The sequence below is a fragment of the Haemaphysalis longicornis genome, unplaced genomic scaffold, assembly GCF_048455015.1.
Source record: "Haemaphysalis longicornis isolate Haplotype H1 unplaced genomic scaffold, Haemaphysalis longicornis Haplotype H1 scaffold_1, whole genome shotgun sequence".
Taxonomy (NCBI): Eukaryota; Metazoa; Arthropoda; class Arachnida; order Ixodida; family Ixodidae; genus Haemaphysalis; species Haemaphysalis longicornis.
The window spans coordinates 354,971,173-354,992,211 of NW_027526203.1; the positions used below are offsets into that span (position 1 = coordinate 354,971,173).

Sequence of the window (21,039 nt, forward strand, 5' to 3'; positions counted from 1 at the left end):
TTTATGAACGGTGGTTGGTCGAGTTGTATCGGTGTAGCACATGAGTGGACACTTTTTTTGCAAAATGAAGGAAACTCAAACCCGGTGTTAGACGATCTCACTTCTGTTTCCATCGCTTCCGACAGAGGCGACGGGATCGGTGGCAGAGACGAAAGAGAAGTGCGATGCCATGCGTTGTGAGATTCCTTTTATATTTATATAACCGCATCCTAGCGCATGCACAAGGAGCGCACACGGCCGCCACACGTGCCGTGAGCGGAGCGCACAGCGGCGCGAAAGGTAGCGTGACGCTATCACATGGCATTCAGCGAGAACGCAGGGGGTAAACCCGCAGATGTGCTCGGTGAGTGCACCGTCTGTCTCCCGCGTGGGCTCTCTCCGTGTGATACCTAGCCCTTCGGTGAGCAACATTAGGTTGGGTTTTGTTACCGACGTCTCCATCATGACTGCAGATAACAAAAGTTCCGCTCTTAGATGTACTGCTTATATCTAGAAAAGTAAAAAATCCTCGACTACCAAGCAAATCGCGTTAGTGCTCACATGAAGTCAAACAAGCCGATATCAGTGGGCATGGAAGTGCAGCAACGATGCGCATCTACAGCGACCCTTTCGCTTTTGTTGTGCAGATTTTGACCTTCCTTGCCTCGTGGAAAATTCTTCCGCTCCCGGCTAAGACACTGCAGCCAACTGCGCAACTCGGCGGCAAAGGCTTCCAGGCGTTGCATTCTGCAGTAAACACTCCGGACTGCCAAGCGCAGCAACCGTTTTTGTGGAACGACTCCCCGGCCCTCTGCGCACCGCCGTCATCCAAAGTGACCGACGCATCACCGCAGCTCTACTTAAACAGCTGGGACCCGAGGATCGCCTTCAGTGGGCATGGAAGTGCAGCAACAATGCGAGTCTACAGCAACCCTTTCGCTTTTCTTGTGCAGGTGGGTTCTGCTCCTTCCCTTTATAGCAAAAGATCAAACAATGTTTGCTTGCTGCTGCTTCCATGCCCTTGTGTAATGATTCCTGTGACAAGCGAATGTGTTCATGTGTTAAAACTGCTGATCATGTCTGGCGATATTCAATCAAACCCCGGCCCCCCAAAGGATGTTCCTGACAAACACTACAACGAGCTGCTTTCCCTTATCAAGTCATTGCATAACAACATAGATGTAAAGCACGATGAACTGATGGAGTCTATTAATGAAGTGAAAGAGGCGCAATCATCCCTTGAGCAACATATTACGGATCTCGATAATAGGCTTTCGGAAGTTGAAAAACATGTCAGCTGCCCCGAAGGGCTGCCCACGCAAAATTATCAACCACAAGTAATGGCGCTGAACCAATGGCTAGATGACTTTGAAGATCGTTCACGAAGGGAGAATTTAATATTTCATTGCCTTGCAGACAGCTCTTCCGAGACGTGGGCACAACCACAAGAAAAGGTTTGTGCAATTCTGAATTCCGTATTCAACTTAAACTTGACTACTAGCGACGACCGAATATCTCGCGCCCACAGGTTAGGCAAGTTCATTCCTGGTAAATGTCGGCCAATTATTGTAAAGTTCTCCTCATCCAAATGAAGAAACAGCATCTTGAATTCCAAAAAAAAAAGCTTAAAGAGTCTGACGTGGTCGTGAACGAAGATTTTTGCAGGGCAACGAGGAGCATGAGAAAAAAGTTGTACGAGTACGGAAAGGATAGCGGCCAGCAGTTTACCATTCGCTATAACAAGCTTTACCTGAACAAAAAACTCCCAAGCATTTCCCCGAGGGTGAACATGGTTAAGTGCGAATGCACGGGGTGATGCTACGAGGGGGAGTAAAGTTAAAATCCGTTGGCATTCGCCCGTGAGCGCGCGCGAGCCGACCCACGGAGGTCTGGCAGTTTATCGCTGCATATATAGGGGGGTACGCCGCGCCGAGCGCGCCGATCCAGGTGGCTGAGAGAGGAGGCGAGCGCAAGGGGAGAGGGACAGCGGCGCACGGCCGCTGCAGCCGAGCGAGGGGGAGAGGAGAGAGTGTGACGTCACGGTGGAGAGAGAGGCGCGCGGCAGCTGCTGGGGAGAGGAGGCGCGCTGTGACGTCATACCATGACGTCACGGCGCGAGGAGCGGTACGGGGAGCGGCGCTAAGGTGGCTAGAATGGGGAGGTGTGAGTACCGGCGGCGGAAACGTGACTCCAAAGCGCGCAGATGCCACGGGCGGCGCTGTTGACCAAGGCGCGGTAGGGCGCGGTAAGGCGCGCAGCTGGAATGAGCGCGCCGCCGGCATCGCGTCGGCTGCATTTCTACCATCAAGGGGGAAACGAACCCGTTGCGGTATGGCGAGCTTTCTGGAAGAGTAAAGGAGAATATTTATCACTAAAAAAATTTTATGAGCCCATTTTATTACACCCATGAAATTTAGTTTTACGGGAACAGTTCGCATTGCATGCAGTTTCAAAAGCACGTTTGCACATTACGTGAAGTGGCTCCGGCTTCTATTTAAAAAAAAACTTGGAGTTGTATAATGTGCACTGACACCGCCCGGTACAGAGGCGCCGTCCTCTGCACTACGGCATGGGCCTGCAAACTGTCAATAACTGAAGGCGTCTCGGAGTACACCGCGCTTTCTTCTACCTTTAACAAACCGCTATACCGCATGCAGTTATCCCGCTCACATCAGAAATGATAGCAGACATTGAAGCAACGCATCTGGTCTCGTTATGAAATTGTTTATTTACAATGAAAAAAAAAAACGGTTTATTTACATGTGAAGATACAAATTTAACTATATTTACAGGTGCCCATTAGCACCTGTATATAAGAAACACACAAAAAGCATTTACCGCTGAAAAGAAAACAAGAACTATTCACCGGGGAAGAACTATTTGCAGGTGGAGAAGAAAAAAAAATCATTAACAGGTGAAAAAAAAACAAAAAGAAATGTTCATAGTAAGGATCGATACTAAAAGAAGATATGAAGTAGGAAAAACTATTTTAGGTGAAGAAAAACAAACTACTGACAGGTGATGAAGAAACAAAAAGTATTTACAGGTAAAGAGAGAACAAAAGTATATTTATTGGGGGAAAAGAAAAAGTATTAACAGCGGAGCTGTTGTACAAGCCGTAAGTTCGCCGTAGCAGAAAATAGATACAAAGAAAATGCCGAGCCCTCGTGAGCGCGTGCCTCGCGGCGACCACCGAGCGCCTTCGGCACGGGGAGTGGCTTTAGTTAAAAAAAAAAAAAACAGCTCTGTCCTCAAGTCCTACCGCCCATGTAAAGAAACAAACAAAAAAACTTCAGCGCTAATGCGGAAGTTCCCGCCACCGCTGCCTCGAGAATTGATGAGAAGAGCACGGTACGTGGAAGTCTACAATGCTGAGGATGACTTTGCATCTGCCACTCGCCGCGAAGACGACGGCATCTTCGATGCTTATGACGACGATTACTAGCAACCAAACAATGCAACTAAACAATGATACTAAAAACTTAACTATGCGTCCGGCAATGCCCAACTACAAGAGCTTTGTCATTCAAGTATTGCGCGTGAATGCAAGCTTCCCTGAATTGTTTTACAAAAAAAAAATGTAAAATTCAGCCTGCATCGTGCAACGTTTCACTGCATTCAGTTTTTCTCATTACCTTGCTAGTTCACACCTTAAGTAGAAACTGTATCCTCCTAAGGCAATAAAACCGTATAGCGTGAAGCTCAGGGCAGCAGAATGGTCTCGGCAGCCAATCTGCGGCACATCACCCATTGACTAGCGAATTTCTGCCGCGGCTTTAGCATGCAAACGTGCTACGCTGAATGCGCAAGTTAGTTTGTTTTCTCCGTTTGCTCCGTCATCTTCTTTGCTGTCGGCAGCATCGCACCCCGAACAAATGCCCGAACGGGAGAACGACGCGAGACAGCTCCACAACGCACGACGAAGCTGGCCACGGCGAGGGCAGGAAGAGCAGGAGAGCGCGGGCAGGACGGCGCGGCCGGCTGCGGCTACCGCGCCTCGACGGGCAGCGCCACATTTTCCCTGGTGTCATCTGCGCGCAAGGGAGTCACGCGCGGCCGAAGGAAGGCGCCGCGGTACTCACACCTCCCCATTCTAGCCACCTTAGCGGCGCGCACCCGCGCAGCCACGGCGAGGAGGCGGAACGAGCGCGGTCACGTGGTGAAGTGACGTCACCGCGCCGTTGCTACCGACGCTCCTCTCCGCTCCACGCCGTTGCTAGGGAGAGGAGGACTGCGGACGCCGCCGCCGCCGCCGGCGGTGGAAGGTTTGGGGTCGCTTATAAAGTGCGTTCGCACTTAAAAGTGCTATGTCTACTCTCCTGCTACCGATAGCATATGCGAACTGGAAACGAACAAGCCAAGGCAGATCGATGATACGTCCGGGGGTTCAGATACCGTGTCATCCTAACATCTGACCCGCGCCCAAAAAATAACGACAAGAACCTGTCAGTCTTATTTTCAAATGTGCGTAGCGTCACTAACAAGCGCGATGCCTTGTTTTCCCTTTTTGATGACTGCGCTGCAGACATAGTAGGCAAACCCGGAATTGTTTTGTTGCGATAAAAATTACTTTGTATACCGAGCTGATCGTTGTAATCAACCTGGTGGCGGTGTATTGATCGCTGCAGCCGATTGTCTCACTTCCAGTATGGTGATAACAAATTCAGTCTTAGAAATTATCTGTGTTTCGATACACTTAAATAATCAAAACGCCCTGTTTTGCGCCTGTTATCGTCCGCCCAATGCTACATCTGACTTTTGTGACAAAATACATGACGTTCTTAACAACCTGGTCTTGAAATTTCCACATGCGCCGTTGTTCTTGCTCGGGGACTTTAACTTCCCCAAAATAAACTGGTCAGTGCCCTGCTCTGCTTACAGTAATCTATCAGGAGATAGTACTACATTTTTTAACATGTGTCTCGGCTTTAATTTGACTCAGCTAGTTGACAAACCAACCAGAGTGGGTCCGACGTCCGCTAACATACTAGATCTGGTCCTGAGAAATGTTCCAGATCTTGTGCGACTCCTAATTTTCCTTCCTGGTTTAAGCGCTCATTGTTTCATTCATTTTACCTTAGAAGCTGACGTTTCGCGCCGGCTAACACACAGCAAAGCAATAAGAAATTACGCCAAAGGAGACTACGCTTCAATTAATACAGAACTCGAATGTTTTATCGATGCCTACATGGTAGGCTTTTTTGATCGCACGGTTGAACACAGTTGGCACTTGTTTAAAGAAAAAGTTACGTTTTTGACTAACAAATATATTCCTTTAGTTGTTATTTCTGGCAAGCAACGCTGACCTTGGTTCACATCTGATCTAAAACGACTGCAAAACCTAAAGAAACGCTCATTTCGTGTAGCCAAACGCAAAAATGAGACATCCCGCTGGTTTGCTTACAAAAATATTTCCGACGCTTATCGTGCAGCCATAAAAAAAGCAAAGGACGTCTTTTTTACAAACACTCTCCCCTCGCTTCTCCAAAGTAACCCAAAAATGTTTTGGAAGACAATTAGACCTAATAAAAAAGAACTTATATCTCTTAGATATGCTGACAACCAGGTCATGGGCAGTGACGAATGTTGTCGCGTTCTGAATCAAGTATTCGCCAAGTCGTTTTCGAATTGTCCTGCGGATGTTGTGCCGCAATTATGCGTTTACAACTTTTTTCCCAATGGATCCTATTGTAGTAGATCCTGTTGGAATTATGAAGCTGATTCATGACCTTAAACCTTCCAGTTGTGGCGTAGACGAAATTAATCCCAAGCTCTTAAAAAACACCGAAGTTTATTCGTCAATAATCCTGCCACACATCTTTTTTCAATCCCTTCAGTGATGTGCTGTGCCAATTGATTGGAAGGTGGGGAAGGTCGTCCCTGTTTTCAAATCCGGTATCCAAAGCTCTCCTTTAAATTACCGGCCAATAGGCAGTTTTAGCATATCGTTACCGTGTTTACATTACCGTTTACCGTGTTTGCGGGAGAAGACTGCGCAGCGCGAGAGTTGCCGCGAACGGCAACTTACCGGCACAGGCTTCACCGTCGCCAGCGCTTCCGGCAACACGGTAAACGGTAACGCAAACACGGTAACGATATGCTAAAACTGCCTAATATCGTTAACGTCTATTTCCTGTAAACTTTTAGAGCACGTCATTTATTCTAACCTTCTATCATTCCTGGAATCCAACTCCTTTTTCAGCCCATTTCAACATGGCTTTCGGAAAAACTACTCATGCGAAACTCAGCTTCTAACATTCACACACGACGTTGCATCAGCTCTGGATCGCGGTTCATCTGTAGACTGCATCTTTGTAGATTTTCAAAAAGCGTTTGGCAAAGTGTCTCATCAATTATTACTTCTTAAGCTCAGTACCCTAAACATTGACCCTAATGTGTTTAAGTGGATAGAATGCTTTTTGACCAATCGCACCTAATTCGTGACTGCTAACGAATGCAATTCTCCCCCTACTGATGTTAAATCCGGTGTACCACAGGGTTCGGAGTTAGGTCCTCTGCTATTTTTAATATTTATTAACGACCTTCCTAATGGTATAAATTCCTCCATAAAATTATTCGCTGATTGCGTAATTTCGCGAAATTTGTGACCGAACAGACAACTTTAATTTACACGCCGACCTCGACACTGTCTCTAAATGGTGCAGCAAATGGCACATGATACTTAACACAAACAAATGCAAAAGCATGACCATTACGCGCAAACGTTATTCCCAGCAGCCCTTTAATTACAAAATTACTGGAGCCACTCTCGAATACGTTACATCCTACAAGTATCTTGGTGTTCATATCAGCAATGACTTAACATGGCACACACACATTAATTATGTCTGCAGCAGCGCAAACCGTTCCTTAGGATATATTCGCCGTAATTTCTCTCATGATCCATCCCCCCTCAGGTTAATACTTTATCGGACACTAATTCGCCTTAAACTAGAGTATGCCTCGGCAATCTGGGACCCTGCACAACAAAACCTAATTTCTCTTCTGGAATCTGTACAAAACCGCTCTGCTCGATTTATACTTTCCGACTACTCCCGTACCTCCAGTGTTTCACTAATGAAAAATAACCTGGTTCTACCAAGCTTGCACCATCGCAGAAAATTTCACGACTCTCTCTGTTTCACAAAATCTATTTCCATAACCCATCTATAAGACGCGACCTTTTCTTACGGCCCACGTACATATCATCCCGCATCGACCATCCGTTCAAGGCAACAACGTTCCATCTGGCCGCACCAACGCATTCTCAGATTCATTTCTCCCCAAAATGTCTGAGGAATGGAACCACCTTCCCCACCACATTGTGTCCATTGAAGATCCGGCATCATTCAAGAATGCACTTTCTGTACATGTAATGCAGTAACCTGGTTTCCGGAAATATGCTTGTGTTTACATACTGCCTGTACTTCTACACTGTTACCTGTTTTCATGCACTGTACCCACCCCCTCTGTAACGCCGTAAAGGCCCTGAGGGTACTCTAATAATAATAATAATAAAACCGTGCTCTCACCAAATCCGACGCCAAGACCAACGCCGACGTATACGCTCCCTTCCGCCGCCACCGCTGCCACCAGCTGCCTGGACGACCGCCGGCTTGCCCAAGAAGGGAGGCGACGCACGTAGTTCCAGCAACACAATGCCCGTCGTTCCTTCAGCGACGCCTATTTTGTGCGCTACCTAGCCAATCAGAGGGTGGCAAAATAAAAAAAAACGAACTAAGCGATTACAACAGCCCGAAGACGGGACACGAGAAAGGAGGAGACAAACATGTGCACTGACTATCAACCACATCTTTTTTATTGCATTAGGGCGCAACCTTTGTACGAAAGAGTCAAATCTACGCAACAATAAATAACAAATAGAAGAAGGCGACGGTGCTGTACGAATTCTTAAAGCACACAATGATGGTAGGAAACCCGTATCAATTCGAAAGATATGCGATCCCTTTTCCGTTCACGCGAGACACTGGGCATACGAATACACTCGTCGCAGCATTGTGCGATACAGAAAGCCTCGTGGGTCACGCGTGCCCTTTCTTCTTTTTTTTTTTCCAATGCACATCAAGCTGACTGCCAGCATGACCCTTTGAGAAAGTTCTCGTAGTCACGCAGGCGATCGTCAATGCAACGTCCTGACAAGACTGCGGGATTTTGTAAACAATTCTGTGCCTGCATTCCACAACCGAGCATATTTCTTTTCGCAAGACTTTTTTGCGTTATGCACTGCGTTCCAAAAAAGTGCGGGCCAATTGACCCTGTGGAGGGCGTTTCGAAAGCGACGCTTTATACACCACCTACCACGGGTGCCTACGGCCCGGTTGCGTTATTCACACGTTACACTGTACCTGTAACACGTTATTTATTATTTCACTTCAGCACAATGTTCAGAACGGACTGATGACCGGTGTGATACGCACTCAGACTTTGCGTTTTCAGCGCAGTTATATTATTCGTGAAAGTTAACTCAAAGCACATTCCACGTATGGTAGTCGGTTGTTTGGTATCGGTATTGCACACGAGTCCAAACTTTTCGAGGTCTACCTGGACAAACCACTGGTGCACACGGCCGCCACACGTGCCGTGGACGGAGCGCACAGAGGCGCGAGAGGTCGCGTGACGCTATCACGTGGCATTCAGCGAGAACGCAGGGGGTAAACCCACAGCTGTGCTCGGTGAATACACCGTCTGTCTCCCCTGTATCTGCGTGTGCTCGTAGCTCAATTGGTAAGACAACGGGCTCTCGCTCCGTTTCTCTATTCGGTATATGCACGAACAGGAAGCTATCGGTTTTCAGAAGGTACCTCATGCAGGAAACACTAGAGTAGGTGGTGATAGAAAATTCCTCATACGTCTCCTTCGTGAGGAACTCGCTTGGATCGCCGCAACTTCTTTTAACATCTTCCAAGTACATAGGCATGGTAACCTCCAGCCACTCAAGCCTGTCATAGTCAGCATCGCCGTAGTGCCGGACATCGGGGAACTTTTGGCGCAGGTGCCGGGTTGTATTGCTCATGTCCAGAAGTATGAACCCCTGATAGAAGTTCCTCATGAATGTGATGGTGTGGCCTGCAGTTGCGAACAATGGGCTGCATGTGTGCCTGGCTTGTTCTTTTAGGTGTTACAAGGCAGCGGTCACAGCCGGAGGCAGAACTTGAATGGCCCTTCTCACGTTCATCTTTTCGATATTATTCGTATGGACGGGCTTTCGGTGTAGATAACGGACCGGTTTCACCGTCAGGTTCTCCTGCAGGTCATACACATACTTTAGGTAAGATACCTAAATTTTCCCCTTAGTTCCTACTTCATGAGCGTGCGTTCTTCATTCTTCAGCACATCGCAGGAGTCGAAACTTAGGAGTACAGATTTGTTACAGTCGCACGGGAGTTCTACTTCAGACGCCAGAGTGCCCTGGTCCAGCATCTTCATTTTGACTCGGTGGTGGTCGGTGACAAGTTGCACTATGCGGCAACCACAGGTTTTTTTTCCTTTTTTCATCACAAAGAGTACTAGCTCGGGAAGCTGACTACCCGTTGGACGTTTAGTGAAGAAGTAGCCTACTGGGATTGCGTACGACGAAGACAATCCACTTAAAACGAAGCAGAGGAGGGAGTGGGCTAAAACAACATCGTTGCGGCTAATCCAACATCCGCTTGCCTAACAAAGCATGCAGTCCCGCTGCTTGTTATACTGAAGCTTTTCCCTAAAGGCCAACTGCACTCAAATTTTCGACGGCGTAAAAATAAGGCCATCCAACAGGGCCAATAAAAAGAGTGCGACATGCAAATATACTGCGTTTCAAGCGTGAATGCGTGCGACGCAAACAGCTCGTGAAGATTGGTGTTTTGGGAACCTAAACTGAAAAACGCGGCCATTACCGGCGGCCGGGCGTCACATAGGTGATGGAACGGAAGCATGCGCATCAGAATCAGAGGCCGCTCACAGCAGCCTCCAAATGCGCGTGATAACGCCGCGTGTCCCATTGTTATTTCCACAGAAGAAGTCCCACTAACGTCTGCCCAAGCTAATGAAGTTAGGCGCAATTCCAACACCACGTTGCTATCGATCAGGATGAAGAAGACCGTCCGACAGTTATTTTTGCATCAGAAAAAGTTGCAGTGACATGTTGGACGCGATAGCGTTACTTTGACGCCGAATGAGCGTTTTAGAAGGGAGTTGCTGCGTTTACAATTTCTGCTTTCCAGTTACCGAAGGTTAGCCAAGATGGTTTTAAATTGCCCTGACACAGAAATAACAGACGCCATCTACGCTTGTGTGGCTGAACATGTGGGAGTGAAGGTTGCGGCTGCTTGATCTTGGTCAGTTTCAGCGACAAGGCGACACTATCTGTCGTACAAAGCGCTTATTCCCTCATGCCGTGGCTCGTCTAAGCGTTTTGGTTTTGGTTTTTACTCTACGCTACCTCGAGCAGTATTCGCGGGGTGACCAGTTTTGCCCTTGCGCGCTAGAGGTCAAACCACACCCCCTTCCGTAAGCGCCCGGCAGCGTATTCCCAAACCATATCCCGTAAGGAACCAGGCCGACCCCCCCTAAATAGCGCCCCAGCATCGTGATGTCAACGACGTCACTTCCACTGAAGCTGTAGCCAAAATGGCGGCGCCCATTTGAAAGCAGTCCTGCTGTGGCGTCTCAGGCTCTCAGACATTGCGCTTGCTTTGGATCCCAGGGTGCGTGCTTTGACAAACTACGCGCACCGCTACGTATTGCTCAAGTCGTCGCTACGCCTTTGCGAAAGTTCGCTGCACGTTTGCTTTTGTCGTGAGAGGAGCGCAGCGCTGGCGCAGTTAGAATCTCGGTGATTTGCACGTAGGAGGCATTTGCACGCAATCTTTTGGCTGACACCTTCAGTGCTAGGTGCATCTACTCCAAATCATTACGTCCCCAAAGCACTGGAATCGCGATACAGTAGCCTATAATCGATATCGGCGCTCTGCATGTAGGTAGGGGGTAAGTGATTGCTATCACATGTACTCGCTCGCACGCGTACGGAGTGAATTGGCGTAAAGCTTGCCGACTTACCGCACAATTATTCTTCCAAATCTCCGCCTGCGCGTCGCTTAGGCCTGGGCGGTGCTCTATAAAATAATTTTGCCCTATTTTGAGCATGTTAGATGCGTTTTGCAATAGTGGCCAATGGGCAAGCTCTGAAATCGTTCGACACGTATGCATATTGCGTAAGAATTCTGGCCTGGTGCAGAGGTAGTGCAGAGTGCTTCCCCTTCTCTACACACACGCCCACACAAACATTTTGCAAAGTATATTTCACCTTACGCGCTGCGCTGCAACGGCGTACCCGTACGAAAGCAGTCGCTGTTCGTTTTAATCGAGACAAGCTGCTTTCTCAAGCTGATCCACTTTCAGGCGCGAAAACTCTTTATTCCTTAAAACAAACTGAACGTCTATATGTACCCTTGTTTCATCTTCAAATAGGCAGCGTTGGTATAATGTTGACACATTTTATAGCAAAGTTTTTTTTGTTTTATAGCAAAGCACTGATATACTCGCACGATGCTGCTAACGAACTGACTGCACACCGGCATAAATCTTTCGTTGAATGCCGGCGTCACACTTACATGGATGCTTATCAGGTAGGGCAAAATCCAGTCTCAACAGTGTTTCCTGATTAGAACCGCTATCAATCATTGCAGCTCGTTATTCCACATTCAAACAACCGCGCCAAAAAGGGGGTAAGATACTAGCGCCACAGGCGGCTGCTTTACACAACAAAACAAGTGCGAAGCTGTGGCAGATTTGCGAAGCTTATGCGTGGGGAAGGGAATATCGTGAAGGCCATGGAGGGTGAAGGCGGTGTTTTTTAGGACCGCACACAAAAAGAGTAGGTTTTGCTAATAAAGCCGTAGAAAATTATTATGAATTCTGCAATTAGTTTGCAAATCTTTTTTAAATTTAAATGTGGAAGAAATTGAGATGCAACTTACTGATTATTTTCAAATTTTCAAATCTGGGGGCCAGTGAATGCCGGGAAGCCTCCATGCCAGGAAGCCGTGTTGCACCGGGAATGCGCTCCAGCTGTGTTTCAAACCGTTTCCTCTTTTGTGGTATTACATTTAGCTGAAACCGTCCTTCCGTGTCGACGTCTGTCGTTAGCTGTGCCAGCGACTACAGTAGGTTTACTGTCAGCAGCGATAACGCTGGTAGTGTGTGTGAAAGAAAACTGGAAAGTTCGTTTCGCTCTCAGCGGTGGCTTCTCGTTCACTGTAGCGATTTTAGTGTGAACAGTGTATTGGTGAAATGACGCCTTCAGAATTTAATCGAGGTGGCAGAAGTGGCGTCGTCTCAAGAAAGCGGTGTGCAACTTATGGCTCCCAGCTCGGACACACGCGGCTTCGGGAAAATGTTTTGTTGTAATTCTTCTGGGACACACTCCAGGTGAGTGTACGCTTAAAAAACTTTCCCTGCCAGACTATGAACTTCCAGCAGCTTCCAGTGTGAGGCTTGTGTTATTCGAAAGATTTCGTGTTTTATAGTGCCCCCAGCGCTTGTCCGAATGCAAACGACGGTTTGTTCACCGGGAAATTAATCAATTTAAGTTAAAAGTTTGATTTCCCCTCTAAATCGTGTGTTTTTTGTGGTCCGCAATGACATCACAGACCGCCCTGCAGCCTAGGGTCCCTTGATTCACGCGTCCGCCGTACAGAGTGGCGACACGTATAGGCGGTATTCAATGAAAAGTTTAGCGGGCGATTTCTCCGCCTGGCAAGACTGAAAACCGCCATGTCGGTGGCCACCGTGCCAGCGCATGCTCTTTGCGCCCGCATCTCGAAGAAGAAGAAAAAAGAAACACCAGCGCACGTCGTCTGCTGCGTTTCAGACCGATTATCGGTAGTGGCGTCAACAGGTATAATATTATTCGCACTCACATTAAGTGGTGGCGCTCTTCCTACCCTCGAGCACTTCGAATCCGCGGAGGATGAAACCGCGGCGGCGAACGGCATAAGTCCGACGCTGCATTTGGCTGCCGCCGCGGATGTCGACCCAAGTGCACGCGCACCGCATCCATGACTTTGTCTGGTAGGTGCCCTCTAATACGTGGTTGAGTACAGAAACCGAATACTTTTTTTGGAGAAATGGTTCACGCGTACACAGATTTAGCGCTGGCTTTCTCGTGCGCTAAATGTTTCACACCCAGCAAAACAGCTCACGTCTGACGTCAGAGCGCGGCGGCTGGCAATCAGCCCATTTCCTCCATGAATCAGCCGATCTGCGGCGGCTACTTCATACGCGTCTGGCGGTAGGTAGATCGAACTGTGCTGCACTCAAGTACACTTGGCGTCGAGGTATTACTTTGTGTTCAGAGGGCAACAGTTTGCTAATGATGCAGTAGTTCCTGCTGTCAAGCGGACCACTGCGCTCACGTTGCAACCTTTGTGCCATGACCGACTCGCTCTCGCTCGTATACTATAGGTGTGCGCGGAGGCTGGGGTTGAATATCAGATTTGGTTGTCACACTCATGAGCGGAATCGTGACTTTTCGTGTAACCAACGCTATCGCTAACCACCACACTATCGCGGCACAACTGACTATCGAATCACTCGCACACGCATTGCACGGGAACCCAAGGTCACTCGCGGCCCGAGGCTGCATCCTGCATGGCCGCCATGAAGGCATGGGTATGGTGTACTAGAAGGTAGAGGTGTGTCGTCCGGGGAGAAAACCAATGGAACGCGAGGGTCCCTTTTGCGATGAAAAATTGTAGGTGGAGCTGGCTGCAACAGGAGTTCCCAGACGACGGCCCGCCGGCGCTGTGCCGCTTGGTGTGCCTGCTTGCTCCGCGGGTTGGTAGCAGACGACACGCGGGCTCCTTTTCACTTCGATTGTTCCGAAGAGTGCTCTTTCCCGTTATTTGACATGTTTTATGAAACTTGATGCAATAAAATGGATATATAAGACTCTTTAGTGTTATAAATGAATAAAAATCCTCACAGGCGATGTAACAGACGATACTTGTCGAACTGATCTGCCACCTCGGCCTATTGTCGTCTGCGGCTGCGTATCTGCGTCGTCGTTCTGGTGCAAGAAACTTACAGCCGTTGCGCGCATCGTTTTATCGTTGGAGATTCAACACAGTGTGTGAGAAAAGTCTCAGGAGTGTGATTTGTGCACGAAATGACGGAAAGGCGCCGGGATAAGAGGGTCAGCTCTTGCTTTGTGCCGCTCTGCAACAGCGGACTGCGATCATGCAAAGAAAAAAGGTCGCTTTTTCGGGTGCCCGTGGAGCCCGATCGCCGTGAATTGTGGTCCAGGAATATAAAAAGAGTTGACAGGCCACTAGACGCAGGCAGCGTTGTCTGTGAGAGGCACTTTGAACCCCAATTTATTAAGCGGAAATTCCAAACAACAGTGACCGGTGAGCTCGTGGAAATTGAACGAGAGCGGCCGTTGCTTACAAATGATGCCGTTCCTACGATTTTTCATGACGCACCAAGCTACATGACGAAGTCACTTCCTAGGAAGAGAAAAAAAAGTAACCTGTGCGACCAGCATCTACCGGCAGCAAAACGAAAGAAAGGGTTGCGCCTCGAAAAGGAAAATTCTGCGGAACCAACTCAAGACGTGGAAAGTGAAGAAGCTTGGGTCGCCGAAAGGCAAAGGGTATCCTTCGGCAACCTAAAAATGCCCAAGTCCTGGTCCAAAATCACCCTTCCCAGCTGCCTAAATGTGTTCCAGTACGCCGAATATGAGTCCGATGCTTCTGGAGAGGAGAGCAGAGTAGCTTTCAAGAAGATGGTAAGAGTTGAAGTGGCAGGTTCAAGACAGGATGAAAGGGCAGTTGCTACCGTATACCTGAACGGTAAAAAGTCGCAACAAAAAGAGGTCACAACACCAGGAGAGGCTGAAGCCCTCATCAACGATGTGAACAGAATGGCCTTATGCCTTGGCGCAGGGCTACACCCGGTCGCGAGCAAATGCTCATCCTTCAACGGGAAGTTTTTTTTTCCAAGTAGTGTTCTCGCACAGTCAAAGATGGTCAGGCGAGTTGCATTCACTGCAAGTATCAGCGAAAGCTAATTCTTAACCAGCTTGCGCGAATAAGATACCGAGTAAAAGCTAGGAACAACACAGTTGCTGTTCGGCGGAACCCGAAAAAAATGAGGGCGAAGCTAAAGAAAGCAAAAATTAGCATAAGCCAGATGAAGGCGATGAATGAGCAACTGCCGGAAAAGCAGTTCTCAGAGAAAATCAAAGGCCTCCCCTCTAAACAACAGGCCGCCGTTCGAGCATGCTTTGAAGCAGCCAGGAGAAAGTCTACAAAGGGTATGAAGTACCGAAATGACTGGCTGCTCGAGTGCATACTAATGCGTATGCGAAGCCCGCAGCTGTACGAGCACTTGCGGCGCCACGAGATCTTGGTTCTACCTGGCCGCAGCTGCATAAGGAAAGCCATGCAGCATTTCAAAAGCGGCTTAGGATTCAATCCAAGTACCTTTGATGCCTTGCGTGAGAAAACAAAGACAATGGACGACTTCAGCCGACATGGGCTAATAGTATTCGACGAGATGAAACTTTCCGAGAACATCGAGGTGAAATCATCAGGCAAGTTCTCTTCATATATTTTACCATACCAATTAACAGAAATAAAGCATTGGTCTTTCTGAGGTACACACAAATAATTGCAATCAGTGTTGTTCCTTACCGTGTTAAACGATTAAAACGCAGGCTCCATCGAGGGATTCGTCGACCTCGGAGGGCTGGGAGAAGAGAGTTCTGGAGGCGAGCTTGCTGACCACGGCCTGGCGGTCGTGTTCCAGCCTTTCACAGGTATGGTGTATACACTGACGATGCACCATGCGGGATCGATACTGTGCGATATATCCGTTTGCCTAATTAAACTAAGTTACAATATCAATTTCTGCGGTTAAGTTAAATTGTAATATTCTGCTTTACTGTGTTCATTTTCCAGGACAGTGGATGCAAATATTGGGAGTATTTGCGTCAAGGGGCAACGTCAAGGCGGCTGCACTGTCGAAAGTTGTGCTGGAGGCGACGTTACTCTGTGAGCAGGCGGGCCTTTTTGTCGATGGTGTGACGTGCGATGCTGCCAGCTGGAATCGCAGCATGTGGAAGCTTTTCGGCATAAGGGGTACGTTTAAGCACAATGCACCTCGCGCTGGTAACGTTGGTAATGGGATGTCATGTGTCGAGTTCATAATTATTTACTCGGTGTATTCTAACAGGCTGTATAAAACTTTGTTGTTGTTGTTTTTTTCTGCATTCAGGTTCCTCAGCAAGCATCAAGTGCAAATGCCTCCACCCAGCTGATGAACGCCGCTTTTTACATTTTTTTTTCAGACTTCCCGCATTTGATGAAAAACGTACGCAATGGCTTTCTAGAGACCGGCTACGATACACCGAAGGGTAACGTGCATGCTGGCTTCATAAAAGAAGCATGGGAGAATGACCGCAGCACACTCAAGGTCATGCCTCACATAAGCAGGCTGCACCTCTACCCGAACGGCTTCGAGAAGATGAGGGTAGGCCCAGCTCTTCGCCTCTTCAGTGAAGAAGTATTACAAGGCCTATATTTTTACCGCAGCCAAGTAGAAAAGGTCTATGGACCTGCGCGTGAGACGGAAGCATTTATTTTGCGGATGTCCAAGTTGATCGCCATCATGACATCACGCTGTGCAAAGACAAGTTTGAGACCGGACTCTGCCAACGCCGCATACTTGAAGGAGTTTCTGATTTTTCTGAACGAATGGGAGCTCGTTCATATCCGCGATTGAAAAAAGGTGTTCCTAAGTGCGAACACGGCGGAGGGCCTCCGCGTGACTGTGCAGTCAACGTTAGATCTTGTTGCTTACCTCTGCGCCGACTGCAACTTTAAATACGTACTCACATCGAAGCTCAGCCAGGACAAGCTGGAGAATCTATTTTGGAATCGTCAGGCAGTTCAACGGCACTAACGATCACCCAACCCCAGCACAGTTTCTGGCGACATTGAATGTCCTAGCGTTCTACAACTTGGCACGGCCACCAAAGGGAGGCAACTGTGACCCCCAGACTATAACAGCGTTGCTCGGTGAGGCAAACGCCACGTGCCGTAAAAGCTGCCCTGATGTCGTCAGTAAGTTGGACAAGCTGGTGGACGTGGGAAATCTTGAGGATGCAGAGCACGCCATGAACTCGTTTGCACCGCAGGACCATGAATACATCACCCAGAATAGTCCGGCTCGCCTTGTCTACTATGTAGCAGGATACGTAGCCCGAAAAATGATCCAGAAGACAGACTGCCGACCTTGCTCTGAAACACTCACTATTCCTGGGGAATCTGCTCGGTCAGATGCACGGAACGAGTTTATTGAAGAGTTTGACCATGGCGGCCTTCTTTATCCGTCTGGCGAGCTTGCCAGGCTTGTAACAACTCTGGAGGACTCGTTTACCGTCTTTTTTAGCCACAACAAGATCACCGCATCAAGCATGACAGACCTTGCCACCTTCTTGCAGGGCGTGCAGTTGCCGAAAGTTGGCTGTTGCGACCATGAGCGGGAACTAACACTTGCAATAGGGAAGTTTTACATACTTTTACGATTCCGCTTCTATGCCAAGTCTTTGAACCGAGAGAGAGCGTCTAAAAGAGAACACCTGAAGCACCTGAAGCTGAGGAGGTGTAACTAGGTCGCATGCTTGGAAGGGCTGGTCTTTCCCGCTATTATTTGTGTAAGCATTTTATGCATGTAAATGCGTACCGTTAAGGAAGAGCGCAGTTGAGAGACTCCCATGACTTGATTTGAACTAGGTCCCGTGTGACGATGTCAATTATTTCAGGTGATTTGAGCCTATTGTTGCAGTTCTCGAATGAGCCTCACACTAGTTTGTAAATACGATTTACTTTTATTATCTCATAAATTTGTCTCTTTGTCTCCACTGATAAGAACCCTTGTATGTATACAAAATATACCAAGTTCACAAATGAAAACATGTTGTCTGCTGTTTATTTCACTTTTAGGCATGCACGCATGTTGTATCGTTTAGCACATCTCTTTGGTTTCTCTCGTGAAACATGAAAAATTCATGACACGCGCGGAAGCGTACCGCACTGCTGCTGAGAAGTAAAGTTCTTTAGGTAAATGAGCGAATTCTCTCGATGTGAAGGTAATCAGTAATCCCTCGTTAACACTATGTTGTAAAATCCGCTGAAAATTTTGATACAAGCGGAGTTTCGATTTATTTGAAACGCTAAAAATTTGTAGTTGCGGTAACAGAAGCTCTACTGCATAGGGGAGCTTTCGTATACAGACAAAATAATTCGCAGGAAAAACCATTTTTGCTATTAAGGAAGAAAGAACCGCGTGGTGCTCGGTCTACTTCTCGTTCGCAACTATTCCCAGAAAAGCGTTCTCGAGCTGCTGAATGCATCGCATGTTGGTCGCCGTCGCTACATTCAACTTCGTAGCAAAGCTTGCGCAGCATGTTGGTTCTTTTTGCCGTTGCAGGAACATCCGAGGGCTCCTCGTCGTCCGCATGATCAGCTCATTTGTGCACAGCTATCTCAACGATGTCGGCGTGGGACACCATATTACAGCGTGTACCCCGCGTAAATTCACCATTCAGCGTAAATTTGAACGTTCCGCGCATACTGGGAGCTAAGGGTTCAAACGGAGATATTATCAGCTGTCTGTAACGGACTTTTTCTTGTGTACTCTACATTTCAAAATATTCGTGGCCTCCCGAAAAAACGTTTAGAGACAAAGGGGGACAAATACATATCGCCTATAGCAGCCATATATAATTGAGCGGTGAGAAAAAGTTTTCGACTTTAGCGATTTTTCGAGCCTTGCCATGGCTGGCGCCTTGCAGGTGTCGTGAAATTACCCCTCCTCCCCCGCCCCCCTACCCAAGACTAGCGACCATCCATGCAATGCGCCACAGCTACTGCACATGTGAATATCCGACTGCCGCCGTCGTGGTATCCCTGCCATACTTAGCGTCACTATTTAGTGACGCTAGCCATACTCTTGAAACGCGGCAACAAAAATAAGGCGCGCGGAAATTGCCGTACTCGCTCTCCGGCGCGCGCCCCGTCTCGCAGCCCGAACTCTCACACACCCCTCGCGGTTCTAAGTTTCATCCCGCCACCGCTTCCTGCCTTTGCATATTATTTTCTCTCCCCGTTCCACTTTCACTTCTACTCCTGCGTCCTCATCTATTGCCTACTTTTCCTCCGGCACAACCCGCGCTAATCAAACACTCCTCCCGGTCGACGCGTACGCTGTCGGCGCGCGTTGGCGATCGAGTACGGCAATTTCACGACGTCTCACTTTATTGCCGGGCTCGCTTAATCACAACGCCCGTAGTCGGGCCGCGAGGCGGTTATCCCTACAATGAAACTTAGTCAAAGCAATCTTCCACGCAAATCGCTCAAGATAAGTGCATAGTTCGTGAAATGCAAAGAAAATGGTTCAGAAAGCACGACACTGCATTTTAACTGCACCCACCAGAACGCTCGATCAGAGCTCGCACAGCGAGCAGCGAGCAACACACGGGAAGCAGCGACCGCGGCGGCCGCCGCTGCCGCCAGGGGCGCTGCTTACAACAGGAGTTCCTCAGCAGGAATTTTCATCGCAAAAGGGACCCCCCCTCCCCGGCCCCTAAAACGACACACCTTGCCCTTCTAGTACACTGTAGCATGGGGGAGAAGAAGGGTGCCTGATCTGGGGGCCGGGCGCACAACGTCGCCTTGGCAACAGACGCTTGGCCACAGATATGGCGGCGCACTCGCACGGTTGCCTGCATGCATACCACGCTATTGAATACTGGCTATACGCTGGCGCCGCCATTTTGGGTTGCTCGCTCGCCGCCGAAGCAAGTCATTGTATCAAAACCGCGCTACAATTATCGCCGCAACGCGGTTAACTGGCGAAGTTTGAATAACCTTATCTGTTTCGCGTTGCAGGGTCGCGTGGGAAACGAAAAGAACGACTCATTGAGCACGGTCCCTTTGCAAAAAGGCGGACGACACTGAGAATTCAGCGGTGCTAACACTGGTGGTGAACGCGACGACGCCATTAGAAAGGAAGCAGGTCGTAGCAACGCCGTTGCGGTTGCATGTTTTCGCCCACGGCTTCACGAGTCTGTTGCCCCACGACGCGTATGCAATTACGTGGACGGTGGACGGTAGTTACTCCATAGAAACTCTGTGCTCGCAGACTTTTCGCTTCCTTTCTAATGGCGGCGCAGCGGGTGCCCAGTGTTGCCAGGGTGGCTTGCTGCTTTTCCGCCAACGATTTGGCCATTTTGCAAAGCGGCACGGGACCGTTCAAAGGGTGTCTCCACCCTGTACGGCAGCGTTGCCATCGAGGTGCTCACGCGTTTGTTTACGTTAAACCTAGATGGCGTCACCATACCGTGGCATGCCGTTTTGTGTCTTTGGTTTGTTTTTGACCTTCTTTAACCTGACTTGTTCTTGTTCTGGGAGAAAATCGTTGCCTGAAATATAGTGCTCGCTCGACAAATACGGTCACGTAAGACAACGTAGCGTCAATCAATCGGCCAGTATCGTCTGAGACGACACCAAAGCTGCGCAGTTCTCTGCAGCTAAACAAGCATAGTGCCCGCAGTACCAACAGCAGTACGCATCGCTACTTCTATGTTCACATGTGCTTTCGTAACTTACACTGTTTGTCCCACCATTCTTACGGCTTTAGAGGAGTACTGACACGAAATTTCAAAGCTGAGATAACTGTGTAAAACGCTTCCTTTTTATCAGGAGATATCTCCCAGCAAGTTTCAACAGCAACCGTTCAGCGAAACATATTTAAAATCCATTTTAATCTTCGCCCGCACGAGAAAGGCCAGAGCGGGTCGACGTGACATCATCTGCTACGTGCCCCAAACTGTCGACGTCGGGGCTCCCGTGACGAAGCCGACGCGCTGGCTGTGGTTGGCGCGCGCTGCTCGGGCGTGTGTACACGTCATGGTTTTGGGACTGACGTCATGCTGCCAGGGCCTGTGGGGACGGCGAAGACCTCGGCCGGTCTGGGCGCGCGCGTGCGCTCGCT

General features: G+C 48.7%; 1 protein-coding gene across 2 annotated transcripts; it reads left to right on the plus strand.

Annotated features, from left to right (window-relative positions):
- Positions 1-798: 798 nt before the first annotated feature.
- On the plus strand, positions 799-18,636 carry LOC144154935 (uncharacterized). 2 transcript variants are annotated; one of them, XM_077686079.1, is made up of 5 exons: positions 799-932; positions 1,396-1,433; positions 15,698-15,799; positions 15,942-16,121; positions 16,258-18,636. In XM_077686079.1, the coding sequence occupies exons 1-5, from the start codon at positions 877-879 to the stop codon at positions 16,398-16,400; spliced, it is 519 nt and encodes a 172-aa protein (XP_077542205.1). In that variant the 5' UTR covers positions 799-876; the 3' UTR covers positions 16,401-18,636. The 2 variants fall into 2 exon arrangements, with proteins under 2 accessions (XP_077542205.1, XP_077542204.1); XM_077686078.1 differs by having other exon boundaries at positions 15,942-18,636.
- Positions 18,637-21,039: the final 2,403 nt, after the last annotated feature.

What these genes read in the sequence shown, in the direction of transcription:
- LOC144154935 (XM_077686078.1), top strand. Translation starts at nt 877, where the DNA reads ATGGAAGTGCAGCAACAATGCGAGTCTACAGCAACCCTTTCGCTTTTC. An exon ending in CTTTCGCTTTTCTTGTGCAG is followed by an intron (nt 933 to 1,395) that starts GTGGGTTCTGCT and finishes ATTGCCTTGCAG; the next exon opens with ACAGCTCTTCCGAGACGTGG. An exon ending in GGGCACAACCACAAGAAAAG is followed by an intron (nt 1,434 to 15,697) that starts GTTTGTGCAATT and finishes ATTAAAACGCAG; the next exon opens with GCTCCATCGAGGGATTCGTC.